Raw genomic sequence first — 20,585 nt, 5'->3', positions numbered from 1 at the left:
AGAAAGTAATAGCATGCAGAAAATTCGAAACTTTTCTCTTTATAAATCCCCGAATATTATTCAGGGATATATTTTCCACCAAATATTAAAAATTGCGTTAATATAAGTGCCACCATACCCATCACAGCATTTAAGAGTTAATTGTATCTCGTCCTTTTATAGTATTGCACTCTGGATCAATTTGACTTATATCCATCTTGCGTAATTTTTTTCGCGGTTCTTTTAATATCCTTTCATTTCTCAACTTCTTGTCTTGAACCTTCGAACTCAAAGTTTGATCATCGCCTCGAGGGTTCCGAAACAGACTCAATACGTACACATCTCGCTAGTAGAATATCGGAAAAGTCAATTACTGACGGAAGTATCGGCGCACCTTTCTTTTTGTTTTACCTATTCACTGAAATTGTAGTTTCAATTACCAGTGCGATTACCCCACTCGCGTCAAGGATCGATAAACGCCTCTATCTGCGTGCTTATCAGGCTTAGACGTTACGTAAACGATCTAGTCTTCTGATAAGCTGGGTTCGTGTGTTCCTCTTGTCGGGACTTTCGAAAAACGCGTATAAATAATGTGAGTTGCAATTGAAACCATCTCATCCCATTTACGAAAGATATATTAGATTAATTCGTACTTAAATGTTCTATTATAAGGACTATTTTTTTATTAGTACTGTCATTCGTATTACTTTATTTTACGACCTCAAAAACACGAGAATATTCCTACATGTAGGTTCAGCTATTACATGCATATGTAATTATACGGAATTAATTTTGGTGTCATATTGAGTAGGATACAGCAGAGTGTACTGTTATTAAATTGTCGGAAAATCTATTTAGTAACGAGATTACCATATTCCTAATGACTTATATAATCTAGAATTACATGCAGGAAAAATCAACAAATTTTATTTAAGAATTCCAATTTCTACCATGGTTATGGTTAAGTCTACAAGAAAAAAAAATTCGATCATTTGCTGGGAACAATATTTAATCACTGTATCATTTAAAATAAAAGGAGTATCATCTACGTTAATATTCCCATAGTTAAGCCAATTATACCCAAGGAGAGGTTAAAAATACTTGTAACACTTGTAGGATATAAGTAAATATTAACATCTCTGAATATCTCGACAATTTTAACATCTTTAAATGTTAACATTTATATGTGAACTATTATCAAACTTTCAAAAAGGAAAGTGAAATATTAACGATAATCCAGTATTTTACATTGCTATTATTCAAAAAATCGAGCAGGAGAAGTGAAATAGTAAGGTCTTAATCTTAACAATAATCCAATATTTGAAATATTGCTATTATTCCGTGATTTACACGAATGTGTTATCGCAAAATCGACCATCCACGTAGATGTTACGAGTGCTTGGGCGAATTGCTGTTCAATTTGCGAGCGTATCGCGCGATGAACGCGACGTATCGTAAGCTTAAAACGCTTTTCCCTCCCGCGCCCACTCTTCCGCGTCTCCAATAAAAAAAACGAGCCAATAAATCCCGAAGTAACGATCTTTCTTCCGTTTTTATAGAAGCGTCCCTTGCCTCTTGTCGCGGCGCCTCAGACGGCCCCGCCTTCCCTCAAAACAAAAGTCCCGTAAAAGTCGCGCCTTAACGTATGATCGTATACCCAGAAGTTCCGTGCCCTAGTACGGTATAAACAAATTATGGCTTTTGAAGGGATTCTGGTTCATTGAGACGGTAGCAGTTCCCTTTAGAACTTGCTGGCATTCAGTGATTTGGAACGAACCGGAGGAGACGTTCTTTGACACGATACTTCTTGCCTGAAGACTCATTTATCCTTTGAGAAAATTTAATATGAAAATTAACGAAGAACGAAAAAATATAACGTTAAGCAACATTTATTATAGACGAAACGAGGTAACTTACCTTTGACTCTGCTTTCGGATATAAAATATAAGCCACCCTGGAAGGTTCTGTTAGTCAAGGAATGGCCGTGTAATATAACTTGAGAAAACGATTTTAATTTAACTAGTGGCAAAAACATAAATTATATACTTTTCACTCGCTCGTTGTGCAATTTCTTTCCGCTTACACCGTGCCGGTTGTTATTACGGTATTACAAGGATAATAATTTTCTAACGCAGAAAATGATAATTTTCCCATTTAAGCCGCTTGTTTTAATTAAGTTACCGCGAAACGGGCGAGCGGAATCAACGGATCGCGGGTAATGACAACTGTACTCAAGCTCCCTCGATGGGAAGTCCTTCGAACAAAAAAAGCTCGTCGCGTTGTTCAGTGGCACTCAAAGACGAAATCCCGAACAAACACTCATTTGTAGTCGAAAACTCGACGACCTAATTGACGCTCTGCCGGTGCACGTAATAACTACGTTGTTTCGTAAACAAAAGACGTGCAACATGGCTCGCATACCCGAAGAGCTTCTTGTTAATGACTCCACGTTTTTGGCCGTGAAAAGTCGTAGTACTACGCACACTCCCTGCCTTCTGTCAAGGGGTTACATACCGCAGTTGAGGCGTCAGAAAAATCTATATTCTTGTTTAATTTTTGCGTGAATAATGCAATAAATTTAAAGAAAAATTGTTTCGTTACAAAATAGTGGCGCCAGAAGACACGTCAATACGATGTGCACCATTACGAGCAAACTGTTTGATCTGGAATAAAAGATAAAATTTGTTTATTGATCTCATGCTAAAAACCGTGGAAATATTTAGAGATTTTGAAACATTGATTTTTATGAAAATAGAGAGCATCTGAAGGGAAAAAGTTGTTTCTGACTTACGATTTTAGTATTTTCTTACAAAAATGCAAAACTCGTATGTACCTCTAAGCACTATGTAATAAAGTGTAGCTTCTTCAATTTTCATGTCAGTCGAATAAAAATTGTCAGGAGTAATGTGCACAACGTTTTGGCTGGTCCATGAAAGCACCCTCCAAGGATACACTTCTGACGTTGTCATTTTGAAACAGAAAATTGTTCAAACATGTTTAATAAAACTTTGAAACTGTATTATATTATAAACTATTTATGTCATATAAACAAAAACCAAATGATTTAGGCCTGATCCACATGAACGATATTTAACACACGATCTCGTTGCGATCATCTATCTGTCTTCATTATTTCTAATTGAAGAGACGAAGAAAAACATGATCGTAACAAAATCGTGCGTCAAAATATCGCTTATGTGCATTGGCCCTTAAGCAGCAAGAAAGAATGTGGATTTTTGACGCCCCAACCGTAGCGTAATCCCTTAACGAGAGGACGTAACGCTGCGTCACTTCTCGTCTATTTTTCGCGGTGATTCGCGGAACCGTTTCGGTAGTCAAAAATTAGAGCACCCCGAAGGCTGCTCCGAAGGTTGTCGACAGACGGATGAATCGCTTAGAGAAACGGGGATTCGAAAAGTCCCGATCTAGACCCTGAAAGCTTACACGTGCACGTTGCTCGCTCACCCCTTCCCTCGTTCTTCTCCCATAAGACTGGCGCGGCGCTCACCCCCGGTGCACGCGTACTCACACCGAGCGCATCACTCCACCCCTAGCTCGATAGCCTCCTCTCGCTCCAGACCTCTTAGAATGCATGCCAGAATCAGTAAGTCATGTTGTATTAAATATACCTAAAAACGTATAAAGAAGCTCTTGATTCGAAAACTTCTTACAGTAGTGATCAATGAAATCGCAACATTCGCTAAAAGTACTATTAAATGTGAAAGTAATTATTAACGTGATGTTTTATATAGGTATATCTATAGATCGTTGTAGAAATAAGAATTTTAAGTAAAAAAGAAAATTGTGACAGTTAAACTGAAAGCATTTATGCTTGTAAGGTGACGCAATTTCAGTGGCTACTACTGTATTACCAATTTTTTCCTAATGAGTATTAAATCTCCATGGATCGTGTCTATATCAGTCCTTTGAATAGAATAGTTGAAGTACAGTGATGCTTTGATAATTGTCTGAGATTTTGACAGTCCCCATTGTTTACCAAAGTATGTGTCAGTAGCAGTGGAAGAATTCAGCATCATATTGAAGTAACGCTAACTCGATAGTCCAAGGGTTAGGCAGCTTCCAAGCCATTTCTGGTCACTCTTCGCTGGACCATGTCACTCTGAATAATATTTCGAGCGATTTGAACGCTTCCACGGTGAAGTCGTTTGGAAAGCAGCGAGCTAGAGATGTTCGGCAGTCGCTACTCAGAGCAGCGTGCTGCGTGTGTGCGCCATTCTTCTATATATAGACTTCGAAAGGGGGGTTAGCATGACTCCCCAAGCATTGATCGCACTGCCACCCCATGAGCAAACCCCTAATAACACCCTCTGCCTCCCTCCTCCGTGGCAGACTCACCCTCGGGCCACCACCCTCCAAGTCTGAACTGCGCCCTTTGCTAACCCAATCTGAGATCCCTGCAGGCGACGGCTCTCAACCAGCGGTTCCAGGACGGGGTTCTTTGGCCAGCTGGCCAGTCAGCTGATTCCTGCCGGCGTGTTGGGACGCCCATTAGCCGCGCGAGCTAAACCCATTAACCCCCGCGGCGTGATAACGACAACAGCTCAACCGCGGCCCTTTCGAAAATTCCGCGACGATATTGTCGCTGACACCTTGCGAGTCCTGGATGCGCGCCGATGGATCAGCCTGCTTTTTCGGGGCTGGGGTGTGAGAGTCTGAGGGGGATTGGCGAGTAAAGAGCTGGGACTCGTTCGACGGGAGATGGTCAGGATGTTTAGGGGGGCTGTGTACCTGAGCTCGAGAAGCTTTCTGCGGGGAGAGTATGGAGATGTTTGGCCCACGTGGTGCTGAATATTGAATATTTTTTAGTGGTCCGTTGGGGACTTGATGACTTAGAGGTGTCGGGGATGAAGCTGGAGGCTTCATTAAGTGTGATAGCTGGCCCTGCTACTTTTCTCGCGAGAACCTTGTGGGAAACCATGTTTATTATGGGAAGGTTGTTGTGAATTAAGCTAATGGGGTTTTAATATAGTATCGTGGAATTAGGGGTGTAGGTAAATATCAGTAATAATTGTTTTAGATTTCTATAGACTAACAAAATTATTAAATGAAATAAAAACTAAGATTGAGACATTACCTGAGGATATTCTGGTGTTAATATTGATTCTCAGGTTGTTAAGATCAATTGGAGTGAGATAACTAACGAGCTGGTACTTGGTTGATGGGAAATTGTTTTTGATAGTTTGAGAATCTATGGTGTACTTAAATTTGAGAAGCTTTCTTCGGGAAGATGGGTAGAAAAGCCTCGGTCCATGTGATGTTGAATATTGAACACGTTAATTAGAGATTACGTATACGAAGTTCAAAGTTTTGTGAAGCGGTTAAATAAATTAAAAAATCGTTAAGAGTGGTTCTTAGGTCATTGAAAAAATAAATGAAAGTAAGATTGATGGCTAAGGTACCAGCAGTGTTTTCATAAAAGATAATTCTAATACTTTGAAGATCTATGATATACCATATCTAAATTAATGAGACTTTCTTTAAGATATATAGTTTTGAATGGGTGGTCCACGAGATTAAATACTAACCCCTAACTGATATGATGTCAAAATTATACACCTACAATAGAACCACTGTGCAACACAATAAAAAATAATTACAGCAGCATAAAGAAATTTTACAAAATTCACAAATTTCAGTTTACTAATCTCTATTAGTTATGCATAGATATTTCTCGCACATAGCGCTACAACATGAATGATTAATAATCCTGTAACTTTCACCATACCATAGAGCAAAATTTCCGATGTTACCCTAAAACCTCAACAAATTAAAAGCGACAAGAACGAAGTTCGATACTTCACCACGTAATAGTCAAGAGTTTCAGACCACCCAGATCAATTGAAGTGAGATTGATGATTGGGACGCTGAGACTCATTTAACACACCATGATAGACGAGACGCTCCTGTAGAGTCCGTTTCCTGGGATGAAGACGCTTGTTGTAGATCGAAACGTCTAGGGTGTTAATGACTCGAAGGGAGGTCTAGGAAGGGTGACGCCATATTTAGGTAAATTGATTGTGCCTTTAAGCTTGTTAGTCTAGGTCAGACATCTAATTGACTGGGACACTAATACAAGAATAGCCAATCAACAGAGAGAAACTTGAATTCCTGACGTCGCGGATATCTCTTGTTTCGTTCTTGGAAAGGCGCGGTAGTCGCGAGGCCACCTCGCGTACAGGAAAAACTTTTTCATTCAGCGGATTAGCTCCGTATCGAGGAAGCTCGATCTGTCACGATCGTTGGCGGGAATGGGAGCGATCAGGGAGGAAAAAATTCTGGGGAGCAGCAGCGCGCGCGCGTCGTGCGACGAATTAATTAGTTCGATCGTAACAGACGCGTCTTGAATGAGAGCTCGAGCCGGTTTTGGATTATTGCGCGCACTCCACCGCGTACGTGACTTACGTGGATTACCTCCTCGCTGGGAATTAGTGCGTTTCGATTCCGTTTTACGCCGATCTGTCGACATCCTGTGTCCCTTATGGGCTGCTGATCGCCTTCGGTAGGTCGTTAGGAAAATGGTTCGGCACAATCGTAGATCTATGGATCACGGAGCGAGATTGAATCTATGAAGCGTCGGGCGAACAGTTTTGGATTTTATGATTCCAATACACTTTCGATTTATTGTCGTCCTCGGCGACAATTTTTATGATAAAAGGGGATATAGAATCGAAATAGTAGGGGATGTGCTACTTTGATCGAACTCCTGCGGCTAAAAATGCTGCGTTCACTGCTAACCATTCGTTTATTTATAAATATTTTCACGTTCTAGAATTTTTTTAAGAGCTATCAATTGATCCATATTTGCATGTTGTTGGTAAAAATAAACGCGTCACATATAGATGTCACTGAGAGGTAGAACACTTATGATATCATAGTTTTTTTAATATTCTGTCTCGTATTATTCTAATTGTTTATCGTTACATAAAATATATATTACTAAAACTTTACTGAAGTTAGCATTTTAATATTGATAAATAATAAATTATTTCAAGATTAGACACATACACATAGAAGTTTACAATTGTTTACTATTTATCTAATTAATTGTATAATCTCCATCATTATGTAAGGCCTTATTGGTAAATTTTCCTTCTTCTCTAATATACTAATCTGATTTTCTTTATCTAAAGAAGATCGACGACTTATGAGTACTTACCTCTATTGTACACATTCCAGTTCATTAAGAAAAGCCATAAAATTTCTTTCTCCCTCATTATTTTATTTAATTACATGCACGTAAAGGAATATTTCTTTCCTAATTCACATAATTTTATTTCAACTCTATTATATTCACTCTGTTTTGTTAATTTCATCGTAGAGTTAGATTTCAAAGTTACCTCCCCGAGTCTCTCCCCCTATTTTACGTCTCAAATTATCTCTTTTCTTGCCTCATTATTCTTGCATACACAATAAAGCCCTGTTTATTGTTATTATTATTTCAAGATATGCAATAAAAGAGGCTCCCTGCATCGCTGCAGTGCTTCCAGCGGAAAACAGTGACGGCGTCGTATCTTTATTCTCTTTTGTTCTCCGTTTCCATGCAAGTCGGCGCCAAGGAAGGGAAAAGAGCAGCGTATTTCCGCGATCGTTCGCGATCCAGATGAATCAGAGCGGTTAAGGAGCGCGGGAGAAATTTGTCGAGCGCCTCCCTGGTGAACCGTGCACGACAGTAGGTTACCCTTGCAACCCTTGAGCCTCGACCCTTCTCTGGTGAATTCACCCCGCTGTGTGTACACATGCACGCGTCCGCGAGGGGTAGTGACGTGTCCCACGGCGGTGATTCTCCGGAGACTGGAAAGGCCAAGTTCTTTCCTCCGCGATCGATTCTTCCAATGACATTCACCGTTCTCGTTCTATCGTGTATCGTGCCTGCGAAATCTTGTCGATCTACGTTATCGTTCCGTTCGAATGTAAATACTCGATCATTCTTGGGAAGTTGTTTCGTCGTCGAAGGCTTCATTTCACCTGATACATCTGTTACCATTTGCCTAATGTGGAGAATAGTTCTTAAACGAGTTGATTTATTTCTTTATTTTCGGAATACTTTTTAATCTTTATCTTTGTTTTGTGGTATATTAAAATAAAGTGATTTGTGTTGAGAATATGTTGTAGATATAAACTGTAGCTCGATAATTTTGGAACATCAAGATTTCTTCCAGGAAATATAAAAGTGCTCTAAATTCGATTAGGGTTACTAAGAAATTTGGTTATATTTCTTTTCAAAAAATTCTTTATTACAATTTGTGTATGTTTAACTCTGAGTGACGTGTTTTTATTGTTACTATAATTGTTGATCAATATATATTTTATATTTAAGTAATAATATTCAACAAAGTCATCATTTTAATGCATTTGCTACCATGTCACTTATATTTACGTGACAGTGATCTGGTGAATCATATCGTGTCGCTAGTGTATGAATTATAGCAATTTTTTCTTGCTAGCTCCATCAGTTTATTTATAGATATTGTTTGAAGTAAATCGTGTGAATAGCGTACTGTGAAGAATTATTGGAAACTCAAAATGTCAGATAATACACAGAAAACTAACTAATAGTAAATTCATTTGTGAGTTCATTAATATGTGAGTTGTCACAATACTTATTTTTCATATTGTAACATAATAACTTGAACAGTAAATACAAGTTAGATTGAATTTCCTATTTATAGGATTTGAAAAATTATCTTTCAGGATACAAATGAGTAACCTAAATAATAATTTGCTGGTACAGCGATCAGAGAAAGCATTTCTTACAATCTTGAAAATAGTATCTATTTTTTCAAATAATATCAATTCTGATAATATAATCATTTACGCGTATACATATGTAAAGATGACAAGGTAGCTAATGTGTTAACTGCAATCATCCTTCAACATTTCATCAGTTACACATTCTGAAACAACTTCCTTCTCTTATGAGGAGGGAGCTTTTCAATGGGCAGAGGTTAGCGGCTAGATTAGACATTTATCGGAAAGTTTGCGAAGTTTCTGTGGGTTGTTCAGGTTGATAGTTTGGTGTTGTATCGAATGCACTAGAAGCTTCTGTGAATCTCTAGCATTAGTGGCGATTGTGCTAAGAATTGTTTGTTAAATACATTAGTTATCAGGCGATCACTTGGTTCGATCTTTTGAAACACATAAGAACGATAGCTCTAAAACAAAGTTTAACCACTTCTGCCATAAATTAGTTCGTATTTATCCAATTTCACACGTGGTTAGCCACGTAACAGAAATTTTCCACAAAAATTCGCTGAACAGTTTGTTCGAAAAAGTAATATGGTCAGTATTGATGAATCCTGACACAGGCGAAATTTAATGTGTATGGCACGCTTTTTGACAATTGTGGCGTAAAAAACCCTGGACCTACTGGGGTACGTCATTCCAACCCAAACGATTAAGCCAAAACCACAGTATCGATTGTTACTCGATATGTTTGAAGACAGCTGACACGTGAATGTGAAAACTCCCTTCCAATCAGTGGGTTCAGTAATAGTCGAGCAAGAGATATTTTGCAATCTTGAGACACGAATGTTTCGTAAAAGACAAAACGCGACACAGAGGATGATCGATATTATGCATAGCGCTAGACGATTTGTGACCCTCGAATACGCGCTGTTATCGTTGCTGCAGTGCAACGCTCCTTTGTACAATCAACTCTCATATTAAGTTAGAACTTTGCGATCGATATACTGTACACGTTAGATTAATTGCACTTACGTAACACGTATTTTCATTGAAAGCTGATACACTGATCCGTCGTTTGAAGAGTGTATAAAGGATTGCATGTGTTGAGTTTTAACCCCTTGCCTTATAATAAGTTACGGGAGAGAAAAATATGTTGTAAATGTTGGAGTAAGTGTTGTTACATTATCAAATACGAGAAATTGAAGAGATACAGTAAAATATACAAATTTAAAATCATTTTGTGTATGGAAATTAAGTAAAATTTTTGTTATTACAAAATGTATTTAGCATTTTGATTTGAAAATTTGTTTAGATTATTTTTTTTTTTGGAAAAAGAGACTTTCATGTTTTCGAATAGTTACTTAATTTTTTTGTTCGATAGTATTTCTCGATCAATTCGGTGTTAAATGGAGTTTCCTAATGAAATCATTTGTAGTGAGTTATGTGTCTTTTTTTATATCCATTCGAACTTGTAGTATTCATTAAAAAAGAATATACATTCTTAACTTCTTTAATTATTAGTATCTTTTAATAAGCCTTCTGGGAAATTTAATTAATAAATATATTTTCATTTGTACCTGTTTCTGTATAAGAAATAATTAATCTTTTGTACAATCTAACTTTATCTCACGAAGCTTAAAAACAAACCATGAGACAGGGGGTTAATCTCTTATATATAAAAAAGAAGTCTGCTCAAACGAAGCTTCATTTCAGATGAAACAACTGAAAAATATCATAAACTACGAATTACTCTTCTGATTGCATTGCAGTTTCCCATATCACTCGTTTTCTTTCCTTTGCCTAATTGGACTTCCCTTGAAAAACGCTGTTCGTGAGACGGACTGGTCTGCATTTCGAGATTTCCACTGAACCGATCGCAGCCCTAACAGGTGTTCAACACGCGTGCAAATGCAAACAACCGAACGACATGCACGAACTTATTAAACGTGATTTATGTTGGCGACTTGGTCACGATATCACGTTTACCACCATGGATTCTTATTGAATAACAAAGTTCACGTTTTAGAACGGCGAGTAACATTTTACCAGTGATCCAGTCACGATTTGATTGCAATCGGTGGAGCTCGGTATAGTGTGGTTGTTTCTTGTTTATTAAAATAAAGTCTTGAGGGCTTGTGAAGTAATTGCAATCGTATGATAGCGAAATTTGAATTTTAAGAGACTGAACAGAGATTTACATATACAACAGTGTGACTTAAAGCAAAGCGTTGTTGTAAAGTAGCCGCGCAAAGTGAGTAGAATTGTGAATAGAGACTGAGTAGAAGAAAGCAGAGCCTTCGAAATCAAGAGAACATTTATAAAACTAGGATTTGTTTAACCCTCATCACACTTTCGTTTTCGTTCGAAAAAGGGTTGTTACATTGTTATGTCTAAAATATTCTTTTAGTTATTCTATTCGCAAGTTACATTATTTATTATACCTAATTTCTATGATGTAAAATTACAGGTATTCCAATATCTAAGCAACAAGTCTTTAATTTTAATTTAAATCTTTTCATAGATCTATGGTCGCGATTGGAATAACCCTTAAAAGCTTTCATATGTCAAAAGTCTACTCCGTCTCACAACTGAACTAGAATCAATAAATCAACATAGAACGCTTGCCGCATTTTCTCTTTATGAAAAAAAAGACTTCACACAGTAGCAAATTTCTAGCAAATAATTTTCAAATATCTTTCAGTTTTTCACCACCACTACCAACAAGCTGTTAACAAAATCGAACGTTGACTCTTATCGATTTCATATAGTCAAGCCTTCCTTTCCACGTCCTAACCGCCACCGAAAATGTACCCAACTGCATTGTCACTGATACCATGACTGAACCACAGGCCAACAGTTGCCATGGGCCAATTTTCAGTTGGCCATAGTCAGTTGACCACGAACGAGTGACTAGATCACTGAACGAAGCTTCGTTTGCGGCTGCAAGCATCACGAACTTTCGATCAATCTCGATTGTTCCTTTTCACTCGTGCTTGCAGTATCTCCTCGTTATAAGCTTGTGCGATACTCGCTATAATTCAAAATTATTTAGTGTTAGAGAGTCTTATTTGTGTACCACACATATCTTGAACCTCTTACAGGCGATTGGCACATTTCTACGTTTGATTCGTCTTAAAATCATATATAATTACAAAAGATACAATGAAAACTCTTGGGAGTAAAAATTCTCTAAGAAATTCTTCATTGTCTGTTGTCTTTTATTAAGGCCCAATGCACACGAATTCAATTATAAAAATGAAGACAGACATATAATTACACCAGGATCCTGTGTAAAAATATCGCTAGTGTGCATTGAGATTTATTTGAAAATATCTCAAATGAATTCATTTACAAAATAAAGTACTTACAGTTATTCTATTTGATCATAAAAATTCTTTCTTCAAAAGGTTAATCCTAGAATTCTTAAAAAAAAGTTCCTCCAACCCACAAATCGAAAAGCTTTCAATCAGACTTTAATTCTCTTGAGTAAAAAATTCTTTAAAAATTCTTTATTTTCATATATGAATACATTTAAGTACGTTATTCTGAAGTCCCCATTGCTACGTGTTAAAAACACAAAAAGAAAATATTCTACACGTTGGAGGTTCAAGAGTTCTAAGGTTAATAAGCCTAAACTACTACTGTAAGCGCAGATCGGTCACAGAATCGAATCTCTCTCGCTGTGAACTCGTCAGCGAGCCACGAGCCTATATCGAGGAACCTGTCGGCAGAAAATAAACGCTCGGCGTTCGTTGTTTCGCGGTGAAAGTGGCGGGTGCCGCGTTCTAGGCGTGATTTCGTCGTGAATTGCATCGCCCCGGGGCGGCTTACGAAAGTCCTGCTGGTGGTGCATGCTCGAATCCACCAGCTTGCCTACATGCATGCAACACGCGGCCCACACCAGAGAACACACTGTACACAGCACACCTAACATGACCGATCGGTCTGATCTGACAGATCGTTGCCTGTCCCCAGGAGGCATACTCCGTACTTTGGCCAACCGGACTACAGGCTCTACGAGTTGAACAAGAGGTTACAGCAGCGCACCGAGGTGAGTACTCTCTTCAGTCTTCCTTTTAACGCGTCTGTCTTTGCTTCGCGCTTGTCGAGCTAAGAATCGCCCGTTCCGCGAATGAAAAGGCCAACGAGGTGCCCCGGGACTGACTCGCGAAGATTCTGCTCACTTTTTCATTCTGAACGTACCAGACTTCCTTGTAAGTTCGGTGCAACTCGTCGATCCTGTGGAAGGTTCAGTAGTAAGTGGAGCGACTAAGTTGACGATTAATCACTGTTTGCTTAGTTGAATTCTATCCTGATTCGGCTGAAAGTTTTCCCGAGCAGAATCTTCGTTGCAGACTCTCTTCGAAAGTTAATACAACGTTAAGTTAATAATCTGCTGGTTTATTTAGGTTGCAGCTGCAAATCCATTTGCGATTTAACCAAGTGGAAATAGGATTAAGATATGTAGAATCGTAGAATCTTTCGTTCGTGCAATTTTTATATTTTCGATATCCGGTTTCCTGAAAAAGAAGAAAGTGGTCCGTATTCCCATCTTCTACCCTATGCAAAGTCATGACTAAATTTTTAACTCCTTCAGTAGCAAACTTTTTTCAACTGTGAAAGAAATTTTTGTCAGTATTCATTAACAGATAATAGAAACCTAAATAAATTTCATATCAAATTTGGTGACTCTAGGACACTGGATTGAATATTATCAGAGGACCAATATTACATATACGCAACTTCACTAAAATTAAAATACTCGAGGCTTTTTCACATGCGTAAAAGAATTAATTAGCCACAGTACTTTTTCTTTTCAAAATACTCGCGCTAAATCTGAAGGAACAGCGAATAGTTTTTCAAAAAGTTGTACATCGTCAGAGAGGAAATGTTGCCATCTTGACTCTATATTCAAAGAACGGAAGTCATTAAAGTTCGATACCAGTCGATTCCGCGCACTATAAAATTATCTGGGCCATATAGCTTCGCGGACAGATAAACTCGCTGTCCTTTCACAGATACCTGATAACGCCGATAAGATATAATCCTCGGGAACGGATTATCGTTCGCGCACATGTCGTCTCGTTCTACCAGACTATCGAGTTTTCCGTCGATTTCAGATGAGTCGGGGGATTTAATAGATTCCTCCCAGTGACTCGAACTCTCGATTACACGCGACTATCGCGTACGTATCGAAAGTCGAACCGTTGTCCTAGCCTTTATGGCCAGACAGATTTTAATCATCGATTAAACACGGTCGCCTATGATTAGATATTCTACAGACACTTGGATATTTATGAGGAGTATTTCGTGAAAGTTTTATACTTTGTCGACTGCAAAGTTTGGGACTTCGAAACGAGCCGTTTCGCCGACCAGCGAAGTAGATCCCTTTCCTTACTTCTGCGAGTACTGAACTCTCGCGTAATACTTCGCGAAGAATTAATTGAGGAATGTGCGTTTTTAAGATCTGTAGTAGAAGAATAATGTTATATGGATAGATTGTAAAAGGAGAAATTAATTTTGGTGAATAACGACATGGCTCCAATGAAGTTTTAAATGCCACTGACTGATAGTGGGAATCAGATTTAGAATGGAAATGGGTCTTTGCAAGTTCTTGCAAATTTCACAGTTTTTATCTATGCATTTAAAAGGAATTTTTAGACATCTTTTATTGTAAAAATTAGTGAGTGGACTGCTAATTCATATTTTCATTGATAATGTATTTAAAATGAAAAATTAATATTTTCTTTTATCAATAGAAGAAGACATTCAGACACATTATTATATAAAAGGAAGAATTAGTTTTAGATTTTAATTAGAGTTATGAAACTTATGATGGGAGTACTGTGATAGGCTCAGTATAATTCTATTTGCTTTACAAAGAATGGTTTAATTTACAGAGACTACTACTTCTAGTATTTCTGATTGTTGATTACTTCGTGTTTTAATTGAATCATTTCATAAATAATATTCCTTAATTTTATTCGTAAGTTTCATTTTAATCGTAAAACAGCAAACATTTACACTTGTGTACAATAATTAATATAGTGGTCATCCTTTATAATTTATCTAGCTTCCAGATAAATTATACATTATTTTAATGCTTTATTTAAAACTATTTAATCTCATAAATTAAGAGTTAACATTCGTTTTCTGTAACAATACCAATTTTGAAAAATTTCGATCTCGTTACAATTCTTCAATAAAGGACCTCGAACCTAAGCTTTCAGCAAAATGGCCACAAAATACGAATTCACCGAAATCGATTAGCGATCCTCATAGAATCAATCGTGGCGCGTTTGTCGCGCTAAGAACCACGCGAGCACTTCCTTTTTGCTCGACAGGGATCGCGAGAAGCCCGTTTTTCTTCGGGCAACAGTGATCAATGCGCCATTAGGACAAGGCAGAGAGAATAAAAAAGAGAGGGAGAGGAAGATGGAGAAGGAAAAGAGGCCGGGGTTAATGTGTCTTAATGAGCCTCTGATACCTAAGCACCGCGTTCATTAATCTTCGTGGACCAGATGGACAACCGGTCTTCACATTCGAGATCTCGATATTATCGGCCGCTCGCAGTTTACATTTGTCACGTGGCAGCGATCAGCGTAAAAAAGTTGACTGCAATTAACCCTTCGCTAGATACCGAACTGCTCCTTTTCGTTTCTTTTCGGCAGGACCGAAAGGGCGGCCAGTGATCGATACAACGACTCTTCCGATGATCGATCGTCCTCGCGCCATTAATGAATTTTATTTAGTAACAACTGGACCACTATACGATCTGTAAAGGTTCGAGAGAATACGTTTGGACAGAGGATTTCGGATCATTAGGAAGATTCAGATAGAGTAGAATGATTCTGCTGATATGTGGGAATCCTTTGGGGTCATTCTCTTTTGTTTTGTATGATACGTTTTATTTGTATTGTACATGTAAGAACAGTGCTCAAAGGAAGAAATTACATTAACGACCAAAAGTTTAGAATCACTTAGTTCTTGTTAATATTATGTTCTGTGGTACTGTGTTGTAGACCCAAAATTACTATTTTGAACAGTTATTATATTCCACCTTTTTATTCAAATATAATGCAATAAATTAAAACGGCTGTAGTAAAGTGTAAAAAGTAGAGAATACTTGTAGAAGGGAAAGAATTTATTTAAATTTTAGGAAATTCGTGCTGAATGAAATATAGTGAAGCTGTAAAAATTTATCGGAGTGCTAAACTCAAGATGCTTTAAGTGCTGAAAGAAATATTTGATTTTTTTATTTATTCGAGGTAGTTATATAGACTTTTATGTATACCTTTCAACAGTTTGCTGAGAACATTAATTCAAAGATTATCAGACACAGGCAAGAAGTCCCCATAAATTCTTTTCTAATAAAAAAGTAGATAATAATTAATTTAACACTTTAATTTACTATTTATTAATTTACATACTTTTTCATTTTGCGTTTAAAGTGGAAGGATTGTTTCAATTGAGTTTAATTAAATGTTTTGTTACGTGTAGCATTTACATTATGCATACAAAAAGTACGATCAATTATCACATCTTTAAGGTGATGATATCAGAGTAAATAATTAATAAGTGATTTCCTTTCTCAGATCCCTTAGATTGATTCTTCTATTTTACATTTACTTTCTTTTATTAGATACAAGAAATTAAACTCTGTTTTTGTCACTAATCGAGCTTCCACTGTATGTCAAGTGAAAAGCTTAAAAAGAAGCATTTGCCTGAGTATTCAATAAATATCAACAGTCTCAATTTACGACGTCGGTATACTGAAAATAAGTACAACGAATATATTATAACTCAACGATGTCAAATTAGGTGCACTGACATCCAAATTTGCCCACTGGAAAGCTATCGAACCTCCATGGCAGCTCGGTTCGCCTTCATTTCCATCCTCCTTTGTCCCAGGCTCCCAGCCTCTTATTATTTCCCTTCGTTCCGATCACCTTTTTTCTTTCTAATTCCCCAGGGATCCTTTCTTCATCCTTGGACCATTGTCAGATGTCGTTCGCTTGAATAATTCGCGAACGATCGCTGTGGACTCTAGTAATATCAATCTTCGGCTACTTCTGGTAGCCATTCGTTTATTTGCATAAAGTAATCCTTAGTAGTCGCTAAAAACGTCTGCTCTAAGGCATTCATTTCGGCCTGTACTTCAGTTCGATTCTCTCCAGGTCAAAAGTAGTCGATTTATCGACTATCGTGACAGAAAGTACTTGTAGCCGCTTGGAAAGTCAAAGTTGTCACCTATCTTGCCCTTTGGCTCCTTCATTCTCTCGGTCATTTGTTCGCCAACTTGAACAACGTGGCGTGTCCCGAACTCATAAATCATCTTTTCTCGCGCTATCGTCGAATCTTGAGCGTTGTCAACGTGCGTGCGCACGGGTCACCGCTGTTTCTTTTCAAACTTTCTCGTATTCTTGCTAAAACGCGTGTTTTCGTAGCTCTTCTTCGTTAGGTGGTACCTGGACCCATTCCTTGCAAGAGCATGGACCATGTTAGGCAAGTAATCGATTCGTAAACGAAGACGTACAACTGGTAGCAAGGTTAGATTACTACATTCTATTTGCCAGTGTATAAAATCAGATACAGTAACAGTAATTAGCTGATAATTAGCTTACAATGTCACGCGTACGAAGAAAAATTTTTATTTCTAGCAGTATGGGTACTGTGCAGAAAAATCTTGTGAAGTTAAAATTAAGAAATATTTCCTTTGTTTTTAGCTTTCTTTATTTTATTTTTTGCTTTCTTTAAAATTAAAATTTATCTTGTACAATAAAACGTCGAAATTCAAGCACTTTGATGTTCAAAGAATTTGAAAGTCGAACAAAAAATTCGTAGGAAAATCTGCTTTGAAACTCGAACAAAGAGACATTCTTTATGTGAGAGAAATATTAATAATAAAATAATATTAATAATGATAATGTATTAATAAATCGAAACTCCCGCTAGTGGATTTCAGACTAAAATTATTAATTGATTGATTATTGGTATTCAAGAATATGATATTATACATGTTCAAAATTTTCAATAAAATACCTTTCATGTAGAAATTCATTTTTATTATTTTTGTTTCATAAAGAGAGCAATTTCTGTAAGAGGAGTTCTTAAAAACAGTTATTAGAAATATATTACGTAAATTCTAACAGATTTTCCGCCAATGGTTAGAGTCCACTCAGAAATGTTGTTTTTGGGTCTAGTCATCCTCTTCGAGTTGAAGAGTATTAAGTAATCCTGGATAATTAATTCAGAACATCGCTTTTTCTCCAACTATTACAGTTGTACGTGAATTCCTTGCGCTGATGAAAGAGTCAGAATTGTTGACAGGCTTGGGTTCAACGATTTCTAAAGATGTAATTTTCAATGGGGAGGTGCCAGGAAAAAGGAAGTTAATTTACGCCAATGAAATTGCTTATTAAAATCTTGTGGCTGTGACACTATTCAAAGTGAATGCATGAATTGAAAGTACATAAACCAACAACAGAGAAAACAGACATATTTGGGAGTAGTTTTCTAAACGAACCTTCTTGTGTACAATGCTAGAAATAACAGTTTACAGGGATGATATTTAATAAATAGGAGAGGATAAAAAAAGCAACAAATTTTTCTTTCATAAATTATGACTCGATAATTATAACATTTCTTTTATTTTTTGAGATTCTACATATTGTAAAGTAAAACTTTCCCACAGAGAGAGTCAATTTTTGGTCTTCATGCAAATTCATTTGCCGCGCCCAAAAATCTAAATTAAAATTTTAAGACTGAAAAACAAAGAGAGGGATACCCTTTTCCTTAAAACAACAAATTTTGCAAATCATGGACATGAATATTTACCACAGATATTCGAAGTCGACGCGTTGAATATTCATACAGAAATAACTGTGCACTTTCGACGTAGTTTGTTAAAATATGAAACAGAAAAACACTTGTTTCGATCACCTCTACTATCCCTGTACTCCACATTCTTTCACGTATAGGTATTAGAAATTCATGTAAAAACTCTGGTAAAACTACAAAATTTCAGCAAAAAAAAAAAAAAAAACAATTTTAGTCAAAAAAATTTGTTTTGCAACAATTAATGCACCTCTCCATTTTGTTTCACTCACCTCGTATACAACACTCAATCCAGTTAATTGTATTTTTTCCCTCGAATCTGTGGCAATTCAGCCAGAAGAAAAATTGTACAATTCATATCGACAGGAAAAATCGAATGTCATGGGGAGGGGGATGAAGAGGTCATTAAAGATCCAGGGAACAGCGAATATTGGCGGATCCTTGCGCGTTACGATCGCAAGAAAGACGCTCGAACAGCTAAGTGTACGTTACTGCGAAGTTTGCCGTAGTTCTGCCTACGTTCGGGTTACATTCGTGGCGAGAGGGTGCTCGGGGGGTGGTTTGCACGGTGCAAGAAGGAACAAGGCTGAATCGAGAGGAACCAGACGTGGTAGGGGTGAGGGACGGACGCGACGCGAATTAAAATCAGGGTGGCTACGCTGACTCGGTTATTTTGCCCGTTTTTGCTTCAGTTTTGCTCCCCTCGACCGACTACATTTCCAATTTTTCTAAATTACGCATTGAAGTTAGCGGAATTGAGCCAGTATTGTTTTAATTATCATTCATTAGACATTGTCGTTTTGTTTTCTTTCTTTCATCGCTAGACTGCGGAAGTTTATGCAAATTCCTATTATCATAAATGCAATTAGAACAATTCGATATTTTGTACATTCCTGCTTATTATATGAATTTTGTAGCTTTTTGGATATTGGAGTTTCTCATAGGTGCATAAAGATCCATAGATCTAATTTTTTAAATATTTGAAATAGTTGGGTGTTACAGAGAGAGTAATGCTAGACTTTGATTTGCTGTTGTAATAGTGAAAATGTAATGATATAATATCTTTCACATTATCAGTATTATTATTAATGTTTATTATTGAAATAATATAGTACTAGTGGAACAATAGCATTATATCAAGGTAAAATATTAGTGATCAATTTTATGTTGGTCATATGTAGCAACAAAAGTGAGGGAACCAATTCGTTAATTTAATTTAATTTTTCTGGAAATTTTGTTTCATTTTTCGATAGAATTCGTAACATTTGTTTTCCAATTCTTCAGCAGGTAATTTAATTACTTCTGTTAGTAACTTTGTGTTACCAAAGATCTTGATAGCATTGGGGTTAAGAATAACGTAGCGTAGACACGAAGAACAGAATGTTTCGAATTTTATAATTATGTAAAGTATTTAGTACCCTAATTTGAAACTGTGTTACTTTACTAAACAACTTAAATTTTATATGATAAAATATAGTTTTAAAGTTCTAAAGTAATAAAAATCTTTTTGTTAAAAGTCTGTTTCTAGTGTAGATAATGCTTTCATGTTTATGAATTCTTGAAACTAAACAAGCCTCTAAATTATTGATCTATACTAAGGTCTATACTATCAGAACTAGAATGATTAAAAGATATCAAAAGCTAACAAAATAGTTGTTTCTTGAATAAATCACACTACATGCGTTTTTGCCTCTCAAACTTTCAGGTCTAAATGCTTATGAAAATGTATTAATGTAACAGTATTTTGTGCAATGCGTATAAAACATACAAGATATGCTTTATATTCATATAAAATATAATTGGTGTCAGTTATGTCTAAAACATGATTTCAAAGAAAGTATGTTTAAAGTTTCAAGTTACAACAGCAAATAAGAAGGCCACAGTAAAACCATCTGTCGTTCCGTTATTCGTAAAAATCCTAGTAAAATCTTTCAAAATGCCATAACACAACGAAATGTGAAAAAAAAAGCAGTCGTATTATTTTTCACGTTTTACACTCCATTTCCTGGTTTAAGTACTTCAAATGCCCTGTGTAATCTCCCGATACTACTCCATGTATTACT

General features: G+C 36.8%; 1 protein-coding gene across 3 annotated transcripts in view; it reads left to right on the top strand.

Moving 5' to 3' along the window:
• Positions 1 to 20,585, top strand: part of Chi (LIM domain-binding protein 2 Chi) — a 102,747-nt gene that overhangs the window by 50,378 nt on the left and 31,784 nt on the right. For 2 of the 3 annotated variants that reach the window (XM_076393024.1, XM_076393027.1), the window contains exon 2: positions 12,643 to 12,736. In XM_076393024.1, coding sequence (XP_076249139.1) covers positions 12,643 to 12,736 — 94 coding nt within the window. The remainder of the gene's footprint in view (positions 1 to 12,642; positions 12,737 to 20,585) is intronic. The other variant, XM_076393026.1, reaches the window with a different exon arrangement.

The sequence above is a fragment of the Calliopsis andreniformis genome, chromosome 3, assembly GCF_051401765.1.
Source record: "Calliopsis andreniformis isolate RMS-2024a chromosome 3, iyCalAndr_principal, whole genome shotgun sequence".
Classification (NCBI taxonomy): domain Eukaryota; kingdom Metazoa; phylum Arthropoda; class Insecta; order Hymenoptera; family Andrenidae; genus Calliopsis; species Calliopsis andreniformis.
The sequence above is the reverse complement of the archived record's forward strand: the minus strand, read 5'-3'. Positions and strand labels throughout refer to the sequence as shown.